Source organism: Ranitomeya variabilis, chromosome 5 (genome assembly GCF_051348905.1).
Source record: "Ranitomeya variabilis isolate aRanVar5 chromosome 5, aRanVar5.hap1, whole genome shotgun sequence".
NCBI classification, from domain to species: Eukaryota; Metazoa; Chordata; class Amphibia; order Anura; family Dendrobatidae; genus Ranitomeya; species Ranitomeya variabilis.
In genome coordinates this window covers 645922672-645947097 of record NC_135236.1, presented here as the reverse complement: position 1 = coordinate 645947097, position 24426 = coordinate 645922672, and the positions used below count along the sequence as shown (strand labels likewise).

At 46.7% G+C, this 24426-nt stretch overlaps 1 protein-coding gene across 2 annotated transcripts in view; it reads right to left on the bottom strand.

The window, feature by feature from the left end:
- SLC6A7 (solute carrier family 6 member 7) overlaps positions 1-24214 on the bottom strand; it is a 236192-nt gene extending 211978 nt beyond the window's left edge. For both annotated transcript variants that reach the window (XM_077266327.1, XM_077266326.1), the window contains exon 1: positions 24030-24214. In XM_077266327.1, coding sequence (XP_077122442.1) covers positions 24030-24059 — 30 coding nt within the window. In that variant the 5' untranslated portion in view covers positions 24060-24214. The remainder of the gene's footprint in view (positions 1-24029) is intronic.
- Between the last annotated feature and the right edge of the window lie 212 nt (positions 24215-24426).

Here is a 24426-nt window from a genome sequence, read left to right as displayed (position 1 = left end):
TACGAGACCACAAAGTCAAAACGGGAGAAAAACAATGACCAACGGGCCTGTCTAGGATTCAGGCGTTTAGCAGACTCGAGATACATCAGATTCTTGTGATCAGTCAAGACCACCACACGATGCTTAGCACCCTCGAGCCAATGACGCCACTCCTCAAATGCCCACTTCATGGCCAACAACTCCCGATTGCCAACATCATAGTTCCGCTCAGCAGGCGAAAACTTCCTAGAAAAAAAAGCACATGGTCTCATTACAGAGCAACCAGGGCCTCTCTGCGACAAAACGGCCCCTGCCCCGATCTCAGAAGCATCCACTTCAACCTGAAAGGGAAGTAAGACATCAGGCTGGCACAAAACAGGTGCCGAAGTAAACCGGCGCTTCAGCTCTTGGAAAGCTTCCACGGCTGCAGGAGCCCAGTTAGCAACATCAGAACCTTTCTTGGTCATATCCGTCAAAGGTTTAACAACGCTAGAAAAGTTAGCGATAAAACGACGGTAGAAGTTAGCAAAACCCAAGAACTTCTGAAGACTCTTAACTGACGTGGGTTGAGTCCAATCATGAATAGCTCGGACTAGGGTTGAGCGAAACGGGTCGTTCATTTTCAAAAGTCGCCGACTTTTGGCAAAGTCGGCGTCTCATGAAACCGAGCCGATCCCAGTGTTGCATCGGCCATGTGGTACGCGACTTTCGCGCCAAAGTCGCATTTCAATGACGCGAAAAGCGCCATTTCTCAGCCAATGAAGGTGAACGCAGAGTGTGGGCAGCGTGATGACATAGGTCCTGGTCCCCACCATCTTAGAGAAGGGCATTGCAGTGATTGGCTTGCTGTCTTCGGCGTCACAGGGGCTATAAAGGGGCGTTCCCGCCGACCGCCATCTCACTGCTGCTGCTCTGAGCTTAGGGAGAGGTTGCTGCCGCTTCATTAGAAGCAGGGAGAGCGTTAGGCAGGGTCCATTAACCACCAAACCGCTTGTGCTGTAGCGATTTCCACTGTCCAACACCACCTTCGGTGTGCAGGGACAGTGGAAGCTACATTTTTTTTTTTTCTCTCAGCGCTGTAGCTCATTGGGCTGCCCTAGAAGGCACCCTGATAGCTGTATTGCTGTGTGTACGCCACTGTGCAAACCAACTGCTTTTTTCAAAGCACATATCCTCTTGTTCCTTCCTTTCTGCACAGCTATCTTTTTTGTTTGTCCACACTTTTTATTTAATTTGTGCATCAGTCCACTCCTTATTGCTGCCTGCCATACCTGGCTGAGATTACTGCAGGGAGATAGTAATTGTAGGACAGTTTCTTTTTTTTTTTTTTTTTGTGGGAGATTAAGATTGGCATTTCTGCTAGAGTGCCATCCCTGTGTGTGCCATCTCTCACTCAGTGGGCCATAGAAAGCCTATTAATTTTTTTGCTTGATTTGGGTTCTAAAATCTACCTTAAAAAAAATCACTACATCAATCAGTGGGAGATTAATATTGCCCTTTCTGCTTGTGTGCCACTCCTGACTCCTGTGTGTGCCATCTCTCACTCAGTGGGCCATAGAAAGCCTATTTATTTTTTATTATTTTGTTTCTAAAGTCTCCCTGAAAAAGAAAAAAAAAAGAAAACAGTGGGAGATTAATATTGCCCTTTCTGCTTGTGTGCCACTCCTGACTCCTGTGTGTGCCATCTCTCACTCAGTGGGCCATAGAAAGCCTGTTTATTTTTTATTATTTTGTTTCTAAAGTCTCCCTGAAAAAGAAAAAAAAAATAAAACAGTGGGAGATTAATATTGCCCTTTCTGCTTGTGTGCCACTCCTGACTCCTGTGTGTGCCATCTCTCACTCAGTGGGCCATAGAAAGCCTATTTATTTTTTATTATTTTGTTTCTAAAGTCTCCCTGAAAAAGAAAAAAAATATAAAACAGTGGGAGATTAATATTGCCCTTTCTGCTTGTGTGCCACTCCTGACTCCTGTGTGTGCCATCTCTCACTCAGTGGGCCATAGAAAGCCTATTTATTTTTTATTATTTGGTTTCTAAAGTCTCCCTGAAAAAGAAAAAAAAAATAAAACAGTGGGAGATTAATATTGTCCTTTCTGCTTGTGTGCCACTCCTAACTCCTGTGTGTGCCATCTCTCACTCAGTGGGCCATAGAAAGCCTATTTATTTTTTATTATTTGGTTTCTAAAGTCTCCCTGAAAAAGAAAAAAAAAAAGAAAACAGTGGGAGATTAATATTGCCCTTTCTGCTTGTGTGCCACTCCTGACTCCTGTGTGTGCCATCTCTCACTCAGTGGGCCATAGAAAGCCTATTAATTTTTTTTGCTTGATTTGGGTTCTAAAATCTACCTGAAAAAAAATCACTACATCAATCAGTGGGGGATTAATATTGCCCTTTCTGCTTGTGTGCCACTCCTGACTCCTGTGTGTGCCATCTCTCACTCAGTGGGCCATAGAAAGCCCATTTATTTTTTATTATTTGGTTTCTAAAGTCTCCCTGAAAAAGAAAAAAAAAATAAAACAGTGGGAGATTATTATTGCCCATTTTTCTGCTTGTGTGCCACTCCTGACTCCTGTGTGTGCCATCTCTCACTCAGTGGGCCATAGAAAACCTATTTATTTTTTATTATTTTGTTTCTAAAGTCTCCCTGAAAAAGAAAAAAAAAATAAAACAGTGGGAGATTAATATTGACATTTGTGCTTGAGTGACAGTCCTGCGTGTGTGGCATCTCTGTGATTTGGTGCCACAGAAAACAGAGTGTGTAACATTGTGCCTGATTTTCCTTGTGGTCTCACCAACCTGTTAAGGGATATTGAAATCATACTGAAGTTATAGCTCACCGTGTAAGTTGTTTGACAGCAACAAATAAAGTTACTTTGGTTAAGATTTTAAAACAATGAGGAAGTCTGGTGCAAGAGGTCGTCGTGGGCGTTCATTGTCAGCTGGTAATGATGGTAGTGGTAGTGGAGCATCAGGTGGTCGTGGGGATAAAAATATTCCACCTAAGTCTGGAGCTGTGGAGCCAGTTTCATCGTCTGGCTACACAAGGCCTCGAACGCTCTCTTTTCTGGGAGTACGAAAACCGCTTTTAAAGGCGGAGCAGCAACAGCAAGTTTTGGCTTACATTGCAGACTCAGCCTCTAGCTCTTTTGCCTCCTCTTTTGAAACTGGTAAATGTAAAAGCAGCGCGTCGCTTGTGGATGTTCACGGTCAGGGACAAGTCGCTTCCTTGTCCTCTTCAGCAAAAACTACAACAAGAGAGAAGGATGCAGCAGGCGACACAACGGGTTACTCCATGGAGCTCTTTACACATATCGTCCCTGGCTTAGAAAGTGAAACACTTAACAGGCCATGCCCATTACAAGTAGATTCTGACATGGAGTGCACTGATGCACAGCCACAGCCAGAGTACTATGCTGCTCCTTTGACTCAGACCACCACATTGCCCTCTCAGGGTACTGATCCACAATCAGACCCTGATGAGACTATGTTGCCCCGCCACGAACGCTATACCACCGACCGACACAGTGACACAGACGAAGTTGCACACGAGCTCGAAGAGGAGGTAATAGATGACCCTGTTGTTGACCCCGATTGGCAGCCATTGGGGGAACAGGGTGCAGGCGGCAGTAGTTCAGAAGCGGAGGTGGAAGAGGGGCCGCAGCAGGCATCAACATCGCAACAGGTTCCATCTGCCGGGCCCGTATCTGGCCCAAAACGCGTGTCAAAGCCAAAACCTGTTGGAGGACAGCGTGGCCATCCGGTTAAAGCTCAGTCTGCAATCCCTGAAAAGGGATCCGATGCTAGGAAGAGTGCAGTCTGGCATTTTTTTAAACAACATCCAATTGATCAGCGCAAAGTCATCTGTCAAAAATGTTCAACTAGCTTAAGCAGAGGTCAGAATCTGAAAAGTCTAAATACTAGTTGCATGCATAGACACTTAACCACCATGCATTTTCAAGCCTGGACTAACTACCAAACGTCCCTTAAGGTTGTAGCACCCTCGGCCAATGAAGCTAGTCAGCAACGCAACATCCCTTCCGTCACTGTAAGGCCACCATTTTCCGCACCACCGGCAGTATCTGTGCAGGTTTCTTTGCCAGCCAAAAGCAGTCAGGGTCAGGGAATCACCAGTTTTGTAGGAGGAAATATTGCATCTAGGGCACCGGCGGAAACAATACCGTCTCCAACCGTCTCTCAGTCTGCCATGTACACCGACACACCAGAAAGTTCCACGATCTCCAGCTCTCCAGTCCAGCTCACCCTACATGAGACTCTGGTTAGAAAAAGGAAGTACTTATCCTCGCATCCGTGTACACAGGGTTTTAACGCCCACATAGCTAGACTAATCTCGTTAGAGATGATGCCCTACCGGTTAGTTGAAAGCGAAGCTTTCAAAGCCCTGATAGAGTACGCTGAACCACGATACGAGCTACCCAGTCGACACTTTTTTTCCAGAAAAGCCATCCCAGCCCTGCACCAGCATGTTAAACAGCGCATCGTCCATGCACTCAGGCAATCTGTGAGTACAAAGGTGCACCTGACTACAGATGCATGGACCAGTAGGCATGGCCAGGGACGTTATGTGTCCATCACGGCACACTGGGTGAATGTGGTGGATGCAGGGTCCACAGGGGACATCAATTTCGGGACAGTTGTGCCTAGCCCACGGTCTAGGAAACAGTTGGCTGTAGGCGTTCGCACCCCCTCCTCCTCCTCCTCCTCGTCCTCCTGCAGAAGCTACAGCTCTTCCACAGACCGCAGTCGGCCAACCACTCCATCGGCAGATGACACTGTTGCACACCAGTTGTCCCATTATGGGCCAGCTACTGGCAAGCGTCAGCAGGCTGTATTGGCTATGAAGTGTTTGGGCGACAACAGACACACCGCGGAAGTTCTGTCCGAGTTCTTGCAACAAGAAACGCAGTCGTGGCTGGGCACAGTAGATCTTGAGGCAGGCAAGGTAGTGAGTGATAACGGAAGGAATTTCATGGCTGCCATCTCCCTTTCCCAACTGAAACACATTCCTTGCCTGGCTCACACCTTAAACCTGGTGGTGCAGTGCTTATTGAAAACTTATCCTGGGTTCTCCGACCTGCTCCTCAAAGTGCATGGACTTTGCTCACATATCTGACGTTCGCCTGTACACTCCAGCCGTATGCAGACCTATCAGCGGTCTTTGAACCTTCCCCAGCATCGCCTAATCATAGACGTTGCAACAAGGTGGAACTCAACACTGCACATGCTTCAGAGACTGTGCCAACAGAGGCGGGCTGTTATGTTTTTGTGGGAGGATACACATACACGGGCAGGCAGTAGGATGGCAGACATGGAGTTGTCAGGTGTGCAGTGGTCCAAGATACAAGACATGTGTCAAGTCCTTCAGTGTTTTGAGGAATGCACACGGCTGGTTAGTGCAGACAACGCCATAATAAGCATGAGCATCCCCCTAATGCGTCTGCTGATGCAAAGTTTGACGCACATAAAGGATCAGGCGTCTGCACCAGAGGAAGAGGAAAGCCCTGATGACAGTCAGCCATTGTCTGGTCAGGGCAGTGTACAGGACGAGGTAGCGGGCGAAGAGGAGGTGGAGGACGAGGAGGATGATGGGGATGAGTATATTTTTAATGCGGAAGCTTTCCCGGGGGCACTGGAAATTGGTTGCGTGGCAAGGCCGGGTTCTGGTTTTTTGAGGGACACAAGTGACGTAGATTTGCCTGAAACTGCCCCTCAACCAATCACAACCGGAGATTTGACAACTGGAACTTTGGCCCACATGGCGGATTATACCTTACGTATCCTAAAAAGGGACACACGCATTACGAAAATGATGAACGATGACGATTACTGGTTGGCCTGCCTCCTCGATCCACGCTATAAAGGCAAATTGCAAAATATTATGCCACATGAGAACTTGGAACTAATATTAGCAACCAAACAATCAACTCTTGTTGACCGTTTGCTTCAGGCATTCCCAGCACACAGCGCACATGATCGTTCTCACACGAGCTCCAGGGGGCAGCAGACTAGGAGTGTTAGGGGTGCACACATCAGAAGTGGCGTTGGACAGAGGGGTTTTCTGACCAGGTTGTGGAGTGATTTTGCTATGACCGCAGACAGGACAGGTACTGCTGCATCAATTGAAAGTGACAGGCGACAACATTTGTCCAGTATGGTTACTAACTATTTTTCATCTCTTATCGATGTTATCCCTCAACCGTCATTCCCATTTGATTACTGGGCATCAAAATTAGACACCTGGCCAGAATTGGCAGAATATGCATTGCAGGAGCTTGCTTGCCCGGCAGCAAGTGTCCTATCAGAAAGAGTATTCAGTGCTGCAGGTTCAATATTAACCGAAAAAAGGACTCGTCTGGCTACCCAAAATGTTGACGATCTAACATTCATTAAAATGAACCACAACTGGATTTCGAAATCTTTTGCCCCACCTTGCCCGGCCGACACCTAGCTTTCCTATGAAAAGCTCTTGCCTGTGGACTACTGTGAATTACTTTTCTAATGTCTAATTTTCTGCAGCTGATTGTCCAGCATACGACATGTTTACACCTCCCTAAATGGCCAAACTCCCCACACGGGGCCGTGGTATCGCGACTTGGCGCAAGCACCCGTGAGACTGCTGTTTGTCTGAAGAGGTGGGTGTGCTTGCTTTTGGTCGACGGCATTGCTACTGGGTCCCTCATAGTACAATAAAGTGTCTCTGGCGGTGGTGGTGCGCACCCAACGTCAGACACACTGTTGTAACATGAGGGGCCCTGGGCCTGTACCGCCGGCCACAAGAGAGTTCACCCACCCCCAGGTCAAACATTGCTCTACCACTTCCACAGTTATCTCTCACACTTCTACCAATGTTTAGTCTATGCGCTGACATCCTTCCATACCTGCCACTGACAATACCATTGTGTTGACATGTATGATGGTACTTAACATAGTCAGGGGCAGTGTCCTCTATTTACCACAGTAAATACTTTGCGCTAAATTAGTAGGTCTGAAACAACGCAGAGGATCCCACCCCTGAACCTAATGATTGCACCCTTTAGTGTTTTTGTTTTGTTTTAATGCGAGACATTCAAATTTATTTGTTGTTTTGGACTACTAACTGGCAGACACTCATTACAATCGGCCTCCGTTGACCAGACCACTGCTGCCCGTGTACCCCTGGAAACAATTATAAAGTGCCTACAGCCAGCCCATTTTATTGCGTTAGGCCTTCGAAGCCTGTCTGCGGTCCCTCCTTCCACTAGGCCTCCACTGACCAGACCACTGCTGCCCGTGTACCCCTGGAAACAATTATAAAGTGCCTACAGCCAGCCCATTTTATTGTGTTAGGCCTTCGAAGCCTGTCTGCGGTCCCTCCTTCCACTAGGCCTCCACTGACCAGACCACTGCTGCCCGTGTACCCCTGGAAACAATTATAAAGTGCCTACAGCCAGCCCATTTTATTGTGTTAGTCCTTCGAAGCCTGTCTGCGGTCCCTCCTTCCACTAGGCCTCCACTGACCAGACCACTGCTGCCCGTGTACCCCTGGAAACAATTATAAAGTGCCTACAGCCAGCCCATTTTATTGTGTTAGGCCTTCGAAGCCTGTCTGCGGTCCCTCCTTCCACTAGGCCTCCACTGACCAGACCACTGCTGCCCGTGTACCCCTGGAAACAATTATAAAGTGCCTACAGCCAGCCCATTTTATTGTGTTAGGCCTTCGAAGCCTGTCTGCGGTCCCTCCTTCCACTAGGCCTCCACTGACCAGACCACTGCTGCCCGTGTACCCCTGGAAACAATTATAAAGTGCCTACAGCCAGCCCATTTTATTGTGTTAGGCCTTCGAAGCCTGTCTGCAGTCCCTCCTTCCACTAGGCCTCCACTGACCAGACCACTGCTGCCCGTGTACCCCTGGAAACAATTATAAAGTGCCTACAGCCAGCCCATTTTATTGTGTTAGGCCTTCGAAGCCTGTCTGCGGTCCCTCCTTCCACTAGGCCTCCACTGACCAGACCACTGCTGCCCGTGTACCCCTGGAAACAATTATAAAGTGCCTACAGCCAGCCCATTTTATTGTGTTAGGCCTTCGAAGCCTGTCTGCGGTCCCTACTTCCACTAGGCCTCCACTGACCAGACCACTGCTGCCCGTGTACCCCTGGAAACAATTATAAAGTGCCTACAGCCAGCCCATTTTATTGTGTTAGGCCTTCGAAGCCTGTCTGCGGTCCCTCCTTCCACTAGGCCTCCACTGACCAGACCACTGCTGCCCGTGTACCCCTGGAAACAATTATAAAGTGCCTACAGCCAGCCCATTTTATTGTGTTAGGCCTTCGAAGCCTGTCTGCGGTCCCTCCTTCCACTAGGCCTCCACTGACCAGACCACTGCTGCCCGTGTACCCCTGGAAACAATTATAAAGTGCCTACAGCCAGCCCATTTTATTGTGTTAGGCCTTCGAAGCCTGTCTGCGGTCCCTACTTCCACTAGGCCTCCACTGACCAGACCACTGCTGCCCGTGTACCCCTGGAAACAATTATAAAGTGCCTACAGCCAGCCCATTTTATTGTGTTAGGCCTTCGAAGCCTGTCTGCGGTCCCTCCTTCCACTAGGCCTCCACTGACCAGACCACTGCTGCCCGTGTACCCCTGGAAACAATTATAAAGTGCCTACAGCCAGCCCATTTTATTGTGTTAGGCCTTCGAAGCCTGTCTGCGGTCCCTCCTTCCACTAGGCCTCCACTGACCAGACCACTGCTGCCCGTGTACCCCTGGAAACAATTATAAAGTGCCTACAGCCAGCCCATTTTATTGTGTTAGGCCTTCGAAGCCTGTCTGCGGTCCCTCCTTCCACTAGGCCTCCACTGACCAGACCACTGCTGCCCGTGTACCCCTGGAAACAATTATAAAGTGCCTACAGCCAGCCCATTTTATTTGTGTTAGGCCTTCGAAGCCTGTCTGCGGTCCCTCCTTCCACTAGGCCTCCACTGACCAGACCACTGCTGCCCGTGTACCCCTGGAACCTAATTTACAGTGCATAGAGCCTATTTTTTTATTTTTTTTAATATTAATAAAGCCATGATGGACTACGCTGTACCACGCTATGAGCTACCCAGTTGACAATTCTTTTGCGAGAAAAGCCATCCCACCCCTCCACCAGCATGTTAAAGACCGCATTGTCCTTGCATTCTGTCAATCTGTGAGTCCAAAGGTACACCTGACAACAGACACATGGACCTGTAGGCATGGCCACGGAAGGTTACGTGTCCTTTGTGGCGCAATGGGTTAATGTATTGGATGCATGGTCCACACAGGGGACAGCCTGCTAAGTCTGTCTGCAGTCCCTAATTCAAGTTGTCCTCAACTGAATACAGCTGAGCTTCTACCTTCTGGCTCTGATTAACTGCTGTTTTTTTAAAAATTGGTGGTTCCGGCCTACTAACGGTGTCTGCCCCTCCCTGGTGTTGCCCTCAACTGAATAAAGCTGAGCTTCTACCTTCTGACTCTGATTAACTGCTGTTTTTTAAAAAATTGGTGGTTCCGGCCTACTAACGGTGTCTGCCCCTCCCTGGTGTTGCCCTCAACTGAATAAAACTGAGCTTCTACCTTCTGGCTCTGATTAACTGCTGTTTTTTAAAAAATTGGTGGTTCCGGCCTACTAACGGTGTCTGCCCCTGCCTGGTGTTGTCCTCAACTGAATAAAGCTGAGCTTCTACCTTCTGGCTTTCGGCCTATACTATCAGATATTAAACTGCATTTGGCCTACTAGTGTGGTTGGGCCCTTGAAACAGTGTCTGCTGCTCTTGGGTTTGCTACTCCACTGAACAAAGCAATGCCGCCTGTTTAGTCCTGTTACCAATTTTGAACTGCATTTAGCCTACTTTATTCTTTGGCCCTATATCTGTTTCCTCTTCATCCTGCCCATTGCCCAGCCACTGCTAGATGAGTCTGCTGGTACATTGACCTAGACCACTACATTCCCCTTGCACTCTACACAGCCAGAATCTGACCCTGCTGAAAGTAAGGTTCCCCTTCCCGCATGTTATACCACCTTACACAGGGACAAAGAGGAAGGTGCAGATGAAAGTGCAGGTTCCTTCATCAGGTGGGGGGGGCATACTCGTTGGCGACGTCACTGGCACAGGGCCCCTCAGAGTACGCAAAAGTATCGCTGCTGGTGGGAGGCGCCCCCGCCATGCAAACACACCGCCGTACTTTGAGGGGCCCTGTGCCAGTGCCAATGCGAACGAGTGGGCCCCCCCTGCTTGCTCAGGATCACAGCACTTGCAACGTTGAAATACTTACCTCTCCCTGCTCCACCGCCGTGACGTAGTCCGCGTTTCCTGGGCCCACGAAAAACTTGAGCCAGCCCTACTCCCCCCACAACTTTTGCCAAATGACCCCCAATTTCCAATGCCCAACTATTATTATAAAGTTAATTAAGATTGACAAGCTTCAGAAACAAGAATGGATGTTTTTGGCATTAAAATGGGCACTGTAGGTGTTTTCCTGGCCTCCACTCACTGCCGACTATGCTTCCCCATTGACTTGCATTGGGTTTCGTGTTTCGGTCGATCCCCGACTTTCAGCGATAATCGTCCGACTGCACTCGACTCGACTCTGGACAAAGTCGGGTTTCACAAAACCCGACTCGATCTTAAAAAAATGAAAGTCGCTCAACCCTAGCTCGGACCTTGACTGGGTCCATCTCCACCGCAGAAGGGGAAAAAATAAAACCCAAAAAGGGAACCTTCTGTACTCCAAAGAGACACTTTGAGCCCTTAACGAACAAAGCATTTTCACGCAAAACCTGAAACACCATCCTGACCTGCTTAACATGGGAGTCCCAATCATCAGAAAAAAACAGAATATCATCCAGATAAACAATCATAAATTTATCCTGATACTTCCGGAAGATATCATGCATAAAGGACTGAAAAACTGAAGGAGCATTAGAGAGCCCAAAAGGCATCACCAAGTACTCAAAATGACCTTCGGGCGTATTAAATGCAGTTTTCCATTCATCTCCTTGCTTAATGCGCACAAGGTTGTACGCACCACGAAGATCTATCTTGGTGAACCACTTGGCACCCTTAATCCGGGCAAACAAGTCTGACAACAGAGGCAAAGGATACTGAAATTTAACAGTGATTTTATTCAGAAGCCGATAGTCTATACAAGGTCTCAAAGATCCGTCCTTCTTGGCCACAAAAAAGAATCCCGCACCAAGAGGGGAAGAGGATGGACGGATATGCCCCTTCTCCATAGACTCCTTGATATACGAACGCATTGCGGTATGCTCAGGTACAGACAGATTAAATAATCTTCCCTTAGGAAATTTACTACCTGGAATCAAATCTATAGCGCAGTCACAATCCCTATGAGGAGGAAGAGCACTGGACCTGGACTCGCTGAATACATCCTGATAATCAGACAAATACTCAGGAACTTCCGAAGGAGTAGAGGAAGCAATAGACACCGGCGGGGAATCACCATGAATTCCCTGACACCCCCAACTTGACCCAGACATTGCCTTCCAATCCAAAACTGGATTATGGGTCTGTAACCATGGCAGACCCAAAACGACCAAATCATGCATTTTATGCAGAACAAGAAAACGAATCACCTCCCGATGTTCAGGAGTCATGCACATGGTTACCTGTGTCCAAAACTGCGGCTTATTTTCTGCCAATGGCGTAGCATCAATACCTCTAAGAGGGATAGGATTTACCAACGGCTCAAGTACAAAACCACAGCGCTTGGCAAATGACAGATCCATAAGACTCAGAGCAGCACCTGAATCCACAAACGCCATAGCAGGGTAGGAAGACAATGAGCAAATTAAAGTCACAGACAAAATAAATTTAGGTTGCAGATTACCAATGGCGACAGGACTAACAACCCTTGTTAGGCGTTTAGAGCATGCTGATATAACATGTGTAGAATCACCACAGTAAAAGCACAACCCATTCAGACGTCTATGATTTTTCCGTTCATTTCTAGTCTGAATTCTACCACATTGCATTAAATCAGGTGTTTGTTCAGACAACACCACCAGAGGATTAGCGGCTTTGCGCTCCCGCAAACGCCGGTCAATTTGAATAGCCAGCGCCATGGAATCATTTAGACTTGTAGGAATGAGGAAACCCACCATCACATTCTTAATGGCTTCAGAAAGGCCATTTCTGAAATTTGCGGCCAGAGCACACTCATTCCACTGAGTAAGCACGGACCATTTCCGAAATTTTTGGCAATACACTTCAGCTTCATCCTGGCCCTGAGAGATAGCCAGCAAGGCTTTTTCTGCCTGAATTTCAAGATTGGGTTCCTCGTAAAGCAACCCGAGCGCCAGAAAAAACGCATCAATATTTGCCAATGCTGGATCTCCTGGCGCTAACGAGAAGGCCCAATCCTGAGGGTCGCCCCGCAAGAAAGAGATAACAATTTTAACTTGCTGAGCTGAGTCTCCAGACGAACGGGGTCTCAGAGATAGAAACAATTTACAATTATTCCTGAAATTCCTAAACTTAAATCGGTCTCCAGAAAACAGTTCAGGAATAGGTATTTTAGGTTCTGACATAGGACTACTGGTAACAAAATCTTGAATACCCTGCACACGAGCAGCAAGCTGATCCACACTAGTAATCAAGGTCTGGACATTCATGTCTGCAGCAAGCTCAAGCCACTCTGAGGTAAAGGGGAGGAAGAAAGAGGAAAAAAAAAAAACTCAGAATTTCCTTTCTTATTATCCCACTTCTGCAATGCATTAAACATTCACCTTCGGCCTGGCATACTGTTATGACCCCAATGGCAGAGGGTCTCAGAACTTATTACCAAGTCTGCAAACACAAAAAACCAGCTCATAGGGCAGTGGTAACTAGGCTGACCGTATACCTGATCCTAGCACCACAAATAGCAGCAGCCGGGGAACGTACCTACGTTGGTTCTAGACGTCTCGCGCCAGCCGGAGAACTAACTAACCCTAGAAGGGAAAAGATAGACCTTTCTTTCCTCCAGAGAAAAGACCCCAAAAGTTGGATACAAGCCCCCAACAAATAATAACGGTGAGGTAAGAAGAAAAGACAAACGTAAGGATGAACTAGGTTTTTAGCAAAGAGAGGCCCACTGACTAATAGCAGAATATAGGAAGATGACTTATACGGTCAGCAAAAACCCTATCAAAATTTCCACGCTGGATATTCAAGAACCCCCGAACCGTCTAACGGCACGGGGGGAGAATATCAGCCCCCTAGAGCTTCCAGCTATATCAGGAATCACATTTAGTACAAGCTGGACAGAAATAAGAGCAAATGCAAATAACCAAAAAATAAGGAAGCAGGACTTAGCTTATGTTGCAAGAACCAGGACCAGCAGACAGGAGCAAACAGAAAGGAACTGATTACAACGATGCCAGGCACCAGACTGAAAATCCAGGAAGCTTAAATAGCAACACCCCTGGACTAACGAGCCAGGTGGGTACCAAGCTGGAGAAAGAAGCTCAAAGTGTCATGACGCAAGTGACCACAAGAGGGAGCCAAAAAGTCCAATTCACAACACTTCACATTCTTAGAACCCAGAAGGTATGAAACCACAAAATCGAAACGGGAGAAAAACAGCGACCAACGAGCCTGTCTAGGATTCAACCGCTTGGCAGACTCGAGATAAGTCAGATTCTTGTGATCCGTCAAGACCACCACGCGATGCTTGGCTCCTTCCAGCCAATGTCGCCACTCCTCGAATGCCCACTTCATAGCCAACAACTCCCGATTGCCAACATCATAATTACGCTCAGCAGGCGAAAACTTTCTAGAAAAGAAAGCACATGGCTTCATTACAGAGCCATCAGAACTTCTCTGAGACAGAACAGCCCCTGCTCCAATCTCAGAAGCATCAACCTCGACCTGAAAAGGGAGCGAAACATCTGGCTGACACAACACAGGAGCCGAAGAGAAACGTCGTTTCAACTCCTGAAAAGCTTCAACGGCCGCAGAGGACCAATTCACCACATCAGCACCCTTCTTGTTCAAATCGGTCAACGGTTTAACAACACTAGAAAAATTAGCGATGAAGCGACGGTAAAAATTAGCAAAGCCCAGGAATTTCTGAAGGCTCTTCACAGATGTAGGCTGAGTCCAATCAAAAATGGCCTGAACTTTAACAGGGTCCATCTCGATAGTAGAAGGGGAAAAAATGAAGCCCAAAAAAGAAACCTTCTGAACTCCAAAGAGACATTTAGATCCCTTCACGAACAAGGCATTAGCACGAAGGACCTGGAACAGCATTCTGACCTGCTTCACATGAGACTCCCAATCATCCGAAAAGACCAAAATATCATCCAAATATACAATCATGAATCTATCCAGATACTTTCGGAAGATGTCATGCATTAAGGACTGAAACACAGAAGGGGCATTAGAAAGCCCGAATGGCATTACCAGGTACTCAAAATGGCCCTCGGGCGTATTAAATGCTGTTTTCCATTCATCGCCCTGTTTAATACACACCAGATTATACGCCCCTCGAAGATCTATCTTGGTGAACCAACTAGCCCCCTTAATCCGAGCAAACAAATCAGACAGTAGAGGCAAAGGATACTGAAATTTGACCGTGATTTTATTGAGAAGGCGGTAATCTATACAAGGTCTCAGAGAACCATCCTTCTTGGCCACAAAAAAGAACCCTGCTCCCAATGGTGACGACGACGGGCGAATATGCCCTTTTTCCAAGGACTCCTTTATATAACTCCGCATAGCGGCGTGTTCTGGCACAGACAAATTGAAAAGTCGTCCCTTAGGGAATTTGCTACCAGGAATCAAATTAATAGCACAACCACAATCCCTATGAGGAGGTAGAGCACTGGACTTGGGCTCATCAAATACATCCCGGTAATCCGACAAAAACTCAGGGACTTCAGAAGGAGTGGAGGAAGAAATTGACAACGATGGAACATCCCCATGTACCCCTTGACAACCCCAACTGGACTGTTATGATCCTAGTGGTAGAGGATCTCAGGAGTTTAAGCTAAGTCCGCAAACACAAAAACCAGCTCATAGGGAGGTGGTAACTTGGCTGACCGTATACCTGATCCTAGCCCACAACTAGAAGCAGCCGGGGAACGTACCTACGTTGATTCTAGACGTCTCGCACCAGCCGGAGAACTAACTAACCCTTTCAGAGAAAATAAGACCTCACTTGCCTCAAGAGAAAAGTACCCCAAAGTTATAATACAAGCCCCCAACAAATAATAACGGTGAGGTAAGAAGAAAAGACAAACGTAAGAATGAACTAGATTCAGCAAAGAGAGGCCCACTAATTAATAGCAGAAAATAGGAAGCGGACTTATACGGTCAGCAAAAACCCTACAAAAATATCCATGCTGAATATCCAAGAACCCCCGCACCGACTAACGGTGTGGGGGGAGAATATCAGCCCCCTTGAGCTTCCAGCAAAATCAGGAATCACATTTTGAACAAGCTGGACTAAAATGAGAGCAAAGCAAATAAACAAAAATAAGAAAGCAGGACTTAGCTTATCTTGCAAAAATCAGGAGACCAGTAAACAGGAGAAAACAGGCATGGACTGATTACATCGATTCCAGGCACTAGACTGAGGATCCAGGAAGTCTAAATAGGAACACCCAAGGCCTAACGAACCAGGTGAGTACCAACCTGGGAAAAGACAATCCAAGTGCCATACCGCTAGTGACCACAAGAGGGAGCCAAGAAATATAGTTCACAACAGTACCCCCCCTTTAAGAAGGGGTCACCGAACCCTCACCAAGACCACCAGGGCGATCAGGATGAGCAGCGTGAAAGGCACGAACCAAATCGGCCGCATGAACATCAGAGGCGACCACCCAGGAATTATCCTCCTGACCATAGCCCTTCCATTTGACCAGATACTGAAGCCTCCGTATAGAGAGACGAGAATCCAAGATCTTCTCCACCACGTACTCCAACTCGCCCTCAACCAACACTGGAGCAGGAGGCTCAAGAGCAGGAACCACAGGCATAACATACCGCCATAACAAAGACCTATGGAACACATTGTGAATGGCAAACGACACCGGAAGATCCAAACGAAAAGACACCGGGTTAAGGACTTCCAAAATTTTATAAGGACCAATAAAGCGAGGCTTAAACTTAGGAGAGGAAACCTTCAGAGGGACATACCGAGAAGACAACCAAACCAAATCCCCAACACGAAGTCGGGGACACACACCGCGGCGGCGGTTGGCAAAACGCTGAGCGTTCTCCTGTGACAACTTCAAGTTGTCCACCACATGATTCCAAATCCGCTGCAACTTATCCACCACGGAATCCACCCCAGGACAGTCAGAAGGCTCAACATGACCCGAGGAAAAACGAGGATGAAAACCAGAGTTGCAGAAAAATGGCGAAACCAAAGTAGCGGAACTAGCCCGATTATTGAGGGCAAACTCAGCCAATGGCAAGAAGGTCACCCAATCATCCTGATCCGCAGAAACAAAACATCTCAAATAAGCCTCCAGCGTCTGATTAGTTCGCTCCGTTTGGCCATTAGTCTGAGGATGAAAGGCAGATGAAAACGACAAATCAATGCCCATCTTAGCACAAAAAGATCGCCAGAATCTGGACACAAACTGGGATCCTCTGTCAGACACGATATTCTCAGGAATGCCGTGCAAGCGAACCACATTCTGAAAGAACAAAGGAACCAGATCGGAAGAGGAAGGCAACTTAGGCAAGGGCACCAAATGGACCATCTTGGAAAAACGATCACACACCACCCAGATGACAGACATTCCTTGAGACACCGGAAGATCTGAAATGAAATCCATGGAAATGTGTGTCCAAGGCCTCTTCGGGACGGGCAAGGGCAAAAGCAACCCGCTGGCATGAGAACAGCAAGGCTTAGCCCGAGCACAAGTCCTACAGGACTGCACAAAAGAACGCACATCCCGCGACAAGGAAGGCCACCAAAAGGACCTAGCCACAAAATCTCTGGTACCAAAAATCCCAGGATGCCCTGCCAACACCGAGGAATGAACCTCGGAAATAACTCTGCTGGTCCATTTATCAGGAACAAACAGTCTATCAGGTGGGCAAGGGTCAGGTCTACCAGCCTGAAATCTCTACAACACACGTCGCAAATCAGGAGAAATGGCCGACAAGATTACTCCCTCTTTCAGAATACCAGGTGGCTCTGAGACTCCAGGAGAGTCAGGCACAAAGCTCCTAGAAAGAGCATCAGCCTTCACATTCTTCGAACCAGGCAGGTATGAGACCACAAAGTCAAAACGGGAGAAAAACAATGACCAACGAGCCTGTCTAGGATTCAGGCGCTTAGCAGACTCGAGATACATCAGATTTTTGTGATCAGTCAAGACCACCACACGATGCTTAGCTCCCTCGAGCCAATGACGCCACTCCTCAAATGCCCACTTCATAGCCAACAACTCCCGATTACCAACATCATAGTTCCGCTCAGCAGGCGAAAATTTCCTAGAAAAAAAAGCACATGGTCTCATCACAGAGCAACCAGAGCCTTTCTGCGACAAAACAGCCCCTGCACCAATCTCAGAAGCATCCACTTCAACCTGAAAGGGAAGTGAGACATCAGGCTGGCACAAAACAGGCGCCGAAGTAAACCGGCGCTTCAGCTCCCGGAAGGCCTCCACGGCTGCAGGAGCCCAATTAGCAACATCAGAACCTTTCTTGGTCATATCCGTCAAAGGTTTAACAACGCTAGAAAAGTTAGCAATAAAACGACGGTAGAAATTAGCAAAACCCAAGAACTTCTGGAGACTCTTAACAGACGTGGGTTGAGTCCAATCATGAATAGCTCGGACCTTGACTGGGTCCATCTCCACAGTAGAAGGGGAGAAAATAAAACCCAAAAAGGAAACCTTCTGCACTCGAAAGAGACACTTTGAGCCCTTCACAAACAAAGCATTATCACGCAAAACCTGAAACACCATCCTGACCTGCTTTACATGAGAATCCCAATCATCAGAAAAAAACAGAATATCATCCAGATAAACAATCATAAATTTATCTAGATACTTCCGGAAGATGTCATGCATAAAGGACTGAAACACTGAAGGAGCATTAGAGAGCCCAAAAGGCATCACCAAGTACTCAAAATGACCTTCGGGCGTATTAAATGCAGTTTTCCATTCATCTCCCTGCTTAATGCGCACAAGGTTGTACGCACCACGAAGATCTATCTTGGTGAACCAACTGGCACCCTTAATCCGAGCAAACAAGTCCGACAATAGTGGCAAAGGATACTGAAATTTAACCGTGATTTTATTCAGAAGCCAATAGTCTATACAAGGTCTCAAAGACCCGTCTTTCTTGGCCACAAAAAAGAATCCCGCACCAAGAGGGGAAGAGGATGAACGAATATGTCCCTTCTCCAAAGACTCCTTTATATAAGAACGCATCGCGGCATGCTCAGGTACAGACAGATTAAATAATCGTCCCTTAGGAAATTCACTACCAAGAATCAAATCTATAGCGCAGTCACAGTCCCTATGAGGAGAAAGAGCACTGGACCTGGACTCACTGAATACATCCTGATAGTCCAACAAATACTCAGGAACTTCAGAAGGAGTAGAAGAAGCAATAGACACCGACGGGGAATCGCAATGAATTCCCTGACAACCCCAACTTGTCACAGACATAGCCTTCCAATCCAAAACTGGATTATGGGTCTGTAACCATGGCAGACCTAAAACAACCAAATCATGCATTTTATGCAGAACAAGAAAACGAATCACCTCCCGATGTTCAGGAGTCATGCACATGGTCACTTGTGTCCAATACTGCGGTTTATTCTCCGCCAATGGCGTAGCATCAATTCCTCTAAGAGGAATAGGATTTTCTAAAGGCTCCAGGACAAAACCACAGCGCTTGGCAAACGACAAGTCCATAAGACTCAGGGCAGCACCTGAATCCACAAATGCCATAACAGGGTAGGAAGACAATGAGCAAATTAAAGTCACAGACAAAATAAACTTAGGCTGCAAATTACCAATGGCGACAGGACTAACAACCTTTGTTAGGAGTTTAGAGCATGCTGAGATAACATGTGTAGAATCACCACAGTAAAAACACAACCCATTCTGACGTCTATGATTTTGCAGTTCGGCTCTAGTCTGAATTCTATCACATTGCATTAAGTCAGGTGTCTGTTCAGACAACACCGCCAGAGGATTAGCGGATTTGCGCTCCCGCAAACGCCAATCAATCTGAATGGCCAGCGCCATAGAATCATTCAGACTTGTAGGAATGGAGAAACCCACCATCACATTCTTAATGGCTTCAGAAAGGCCATTTCTGAAATTTGCGGCCAGAGCACACTCATTCCATTGAGTAAGCACGGACCATTTACGAAATACACTTCAGCTTCATCCTGGCCCTGAGAGATAGCCAGCAAAGCTTTTTCTGCCTGAATTTCAAGATTGGGCTCCTCATAAAGCAATCCGAGCGCCAGAAAAAACGCATCAATATTTACCAATGCCGGATCTCCTGGCGCCAATGAGAAAGCCCAATCCTGAGGGTCGCCACGCAAGAAGGAGATAACAATTTTAACTTGCTGAGCTGAGTCTCCAGACGAACGAGGTCTCAAAGATAGAAACAATTTACAATTATTCCTAAAATTCCTAAATTTAAATCGATCTCCAGAGAACAGCTCAGGAATAGGTATCTTAGGCTCTGACATAGGACTACTAGTAACAAAATCCTGAATGCCCTGCACTCGTGCAGCAAGCTGATCCACACTAGTAATCAGAGTCTGAACATTCATGTCTGCAGCAGAGCTTCAAGCCACTCAGAGAAAAAGGGGAAGAAGAAAAAAAAACAAAACTCAGAACTTCTTTTCTTTTAATCCCGCTTCTGCAATGCATTAAATATTCACTTTGGCCTGGAAAACTGTTATGATCCTAGTGGTAGAGGATCTCAGGAGTTTAAGCTAAGTCCGCAAACACAAAAACCAGCTCATAGGGAGGTGGTAACTTGGCTGACCGTATACCTGATCCTAGCCCACAACTAGAAGCAGCCGGGGAACGTACCTACGTTGATTCTAGACGTCTCGCACCAGCCGGAGAACTAACTAACCCTTTCAGAGAAAAAAAGACCTCACTTGCCTCAAGAGAAAAGTACCCCAAAGTTATAATACAAGCCCCCACAAATAATAACGGTGAGGTAAGAAGAAAAGACAAACGTAAGAATGAACTAGATTCAGCAAAGAGAGGCCCACTAATTAATAGCAGAAAATAGGAAGCGGACTTATACGGTCAGCAAAAACTCTACAAAAATATCCACGCTGAATATCCAAGAACCCCCGCACCGACTAACGGTGTGGGGGGAGAATATCAGCCCCCTTGAGCTTCCAGCAAAATCAGGAATCACATTTTGAACAAGCTGGACTAAAATGAGAGCAAAGCAAATAAACAAAAATAAGAAAGCAGGACTTAGCTTATCTTGCAAAAATCAGGAGACCAGTAGACAGGAGAAAACAGGCATGGACTGATTACATTGATTCCAGGCACTAGACTGAGGATCCAGAGGTCTAAATAGGAACACCCAAGGCCTAACGAACCAGGTGAGTACCAACCTGGGAAAAGACAATCCAAGTGCCATACCGCTAGTGACCACAAGAGGGAGCCAAGAAATATAGTTCACAACACTGGACACAGACATTGATTTCCAATCCAATACTGGATTATGGACCTGTAGCCATGGCAAACCCAACACGACCACATCATGCAGATTATGCAACACCAAAAAGCGAATATCCTCCTGATGTGCAGGAGCCATGCACATGGTCAACTGGGTCCAGTACTGAGGCTTATTCCTGGCCAAAGGCGTAGCATCAATTCCCCTCAAAGGAATAGGATCCTGCAATGGCTCCAAGAAAAAACCACAGCGCCTGGCAAACTCCAAGTCCATCAAATTCAGGGCAGCGCCTGAATCCACAAATGCCATAACAGAGTAGGACGACAAAGAGCAAATCAGAGTAACGGACAAAAGAAATTTAGGCTGTACAGTACCAATGGTGACCGACCTAGCGAACCGCTTAGTGCGCTTAGGACAATCAGAGATAGCATGAGTGGAGTCACCACAGTAAAAACACAGCCCATTCTGACGCCTGTGTTCTTGCCGTTCAGCTCTGGTCAAAGTCCTATCACATTGCATAGGCTCAGGCGTCTGCCCAGAGGATACCGCCAAATGGTGCACAGTTTTGCGCTCACGTAAACGCCGATCGATCTGTATGGCCAAGGACATTGATTCATTCAGACCAGCAGGCGTGGGGAACCCCACCATAACATCCTTAAGGGCTTCAGAAAGACCCTTTCTGAAAATTGATGCCAGGGCACACTCATTCCATTGAGTAAGCACAGACCACTTTCTGAACTTCTGGCAATAAACCTCCGCTTCATCCTGACCCTGACACAAAGCCAGCAAAATTTTCTCTGCCTGGTCCACAGAATTCGGTTCATCATAAAGTAATCCCAATGCCAGAAAAAACGCATCTACATTACACAATGCAGGATCTCCTGGCACCAGGGAGAATGCCCAGTCTTGAGGGTCGCCATGTAACAAAGAAATAATGATTTTTACTTGCTGAATGGGGTCACCAGAAGAGCGGGGTTTCAGAACAAGAAACAGTTTACAATTATTTTTGAAACTCAGAAACTTAGATCTATCCCCAGCAAACAAATCAGGAATTGGTATTCTAGGCTCTAACATCGGATTCTGAACCACATAATTTTGAATGCTTTGTACCCTTGCAGTGAGTTGATCCACACTAGAGGACAAACCCTGAATGTCCATATCTGCACCTGAGTTCTGAACCACCCAGAGATTAAGGGGAAAAGAGAGACAAAACACACTGCAGAGGAAAAAAAAAAATGGTCTCAGAACTTCTCTTTTCCCTCTATTGAGATGCATTAACACTTTGTGGGCCAGCTGTACCGTTATGGACCTGGTGGTTAGGTGCACCCGGAATGACCTGATAGTATACACGGAATCGGAACTAGCTCTGGGGAAGTGGGAACTCTGCTGACCGCAAACCCTACTCCTATCACACACACTAGAAATAGCCGTGGAGCGTGCCTGACTCTGCCTAGACGTCTCTTCACAGCCTAAGAGCTAACTACCCCTAAAGATAGAAAACAAAGCCTCACCTTGCCTCAGAGAAATTCCCCAAAGGTAAAGGCAGCCCCCCACAAGTATTGACTGTGAGTTAAAAGGAATATACAAACACAAATGAAATAGGTTTCAGCAAAGGAGGCCAGTCTAACTAAACAGATTGAGGATAGAACAGAGATCTTTGCGGTCAACACAAAAAACTACAAATAACCACACAGAGTGTGCAAAAAGACCCCCGCACCGACTCATGGTGCGGTGGTGCCACTCTGCACCCCCAGAGCTTCCAACTAGCAAGGAAATATCATGGTTGCAAGCTGGACAAGAATTTTAGAAAGAAAACAATGAGCAAAAAATAAACAAGCGGGAACTTAGCTTCTGCTGGAATAGACAGGTCCTCAGAAAGGTCCCAGAGAGATCTGAACCAATGCTAAGACATCGACAGCTGGCATACACTAACGATCTGAGTGGAGTTAAATAGAGAAGCCAGTCTAGCAACAAATGAGGAGCAGGTGAGGAAAGCACCTCAATGGCTAGTAGCTCCACTCACAGCCACCAGAGGGAGTTCACAGACAGAACTCGCCGAAGTACCATTCATGACCACAGGAGGGAGTTCGAGAACGGAACTCACAACAGCTGCGGTCTTCTGGCTCCTCTCAGTTGCGGTAAACCCGTGACATGTGCAGTCACAATGAGTGACTGCAGACTTGCGCCCCAAGCCTGGAGAGCCCCTATAGGAAATCTCCATGCAGGTGCCCATGAAGTGTTTTCATGCATGTGGGATGGTCTAGGCCTGCGAGGGTTTTGGCCCACACCCATAGCTACTTCGTCTTGCAGTAGGGAAGCGCTTGAAGGTCCTTGCATGCAAAGACCTTCAATGAAGGCTAAATAATGACTTATATGAATGACGTGTGACATAACAAGTGGGCTAAGGGTCTGCTCACATAAAGTTTTTTTACATGGATTTTTCAAGATGGAATATTTCAATAATAAAAACTGCTTCAAAACCAAAGCATTTAGGTGAATTGTTTCACTCCGGTTTTTACCGCCTCAATTGATTGAGCAGGCAAATTTAGAGCATTTAAGTCAAGCAGAAACACCAAAGAATTGACATGTTCCTTCTTTTTCCATGTAGAAAAATGGGCTTGTTTTCCCACAGAAATTAATAGGATGCTTATTCAAAGATGCAGGTTTTCATGATTTCATGATTTTGGGGTAGGATTTGATCCAAAATCCTTGTGAAAAAAATACAGTATGTAAATATACAGTTGCGCTTTGTGTGAATTTTTGCAATTCCCCAAAAACTTCACTTTGAAGTATTAGATCACTGGCAAATATGTAAAGCGTAGATAGATAGAAAATTCACATTGCCATATTCCAGGCAATGAAAGCGTTAACCAACGAGAGTCCATCCCTCTGCACACAAGGTACAAACAGCCAACATCATCTCCACTCCACGGTACATAAAATGCCACAACCTATCCACAAAGAGCCCCGCGAGCTACTACATCCAAGAACAAAAAACACCAAATGTGCGTTCTTGTTGCACAAATTGACTTCTCAATTATACAAATCCTATTACACGGTCTCTTTTCTTCTTAACTCAACGAATTGCCCTAATTTCTTCCTCCTGAATGAATTCTTATTCAGACTATGAACGGTGGAAATCCTACAGGTGCCTGCTAAAGGCACGCATGGTATGGTCATGGTTTGGAGAAATAATGGCTTGGGTGACAACATCATGGTCTACAGATTAATTCTGAAATATTGCGTAGTTTATGAGATGAGATGTCCTTTAATATATATAGTGAACCACCCTTAAACGGCTCCGATTAGAGAATACTAGACGTTCTCTAATGTTCCTTTCCTAATGTGGAAGAATGGATAGTATTGTGGTGTCTCCAGTCATAAGAAACCTGTTGCCTACCTGCTGCAGATGATCTTGGTACCTCTTCATCCTGTTGCTCGGGGCTTTCCCGGTCTCTGCTTCGCTCTGTCAGATTCTGTGCCCTCAGCTGGGAGATGAGAGGCCAGCTTGCTGGAAATACGTTCCTCTTCGCCTGCTCCCCCTCGATCCTTTCTTGCTGTATCTCTCACATTCAGGTGATTGGCACAGAATGGGATGAGCTTGTTCTGCTGTTAACCCCTCTTGTAAGACTGACGCTAAGAGGAAAAATGATAAAAGCCTGTGTCGAGAGCGTGAACTAGGAAGACACATTTAAAGGTTAATTGGCTTCTTGTGAAATCAACCATAAATGTGGTCCTGGCATGAATGGAATAAATTGGGCACATGGACTGATGTGATTGATGACATACGATCAGTG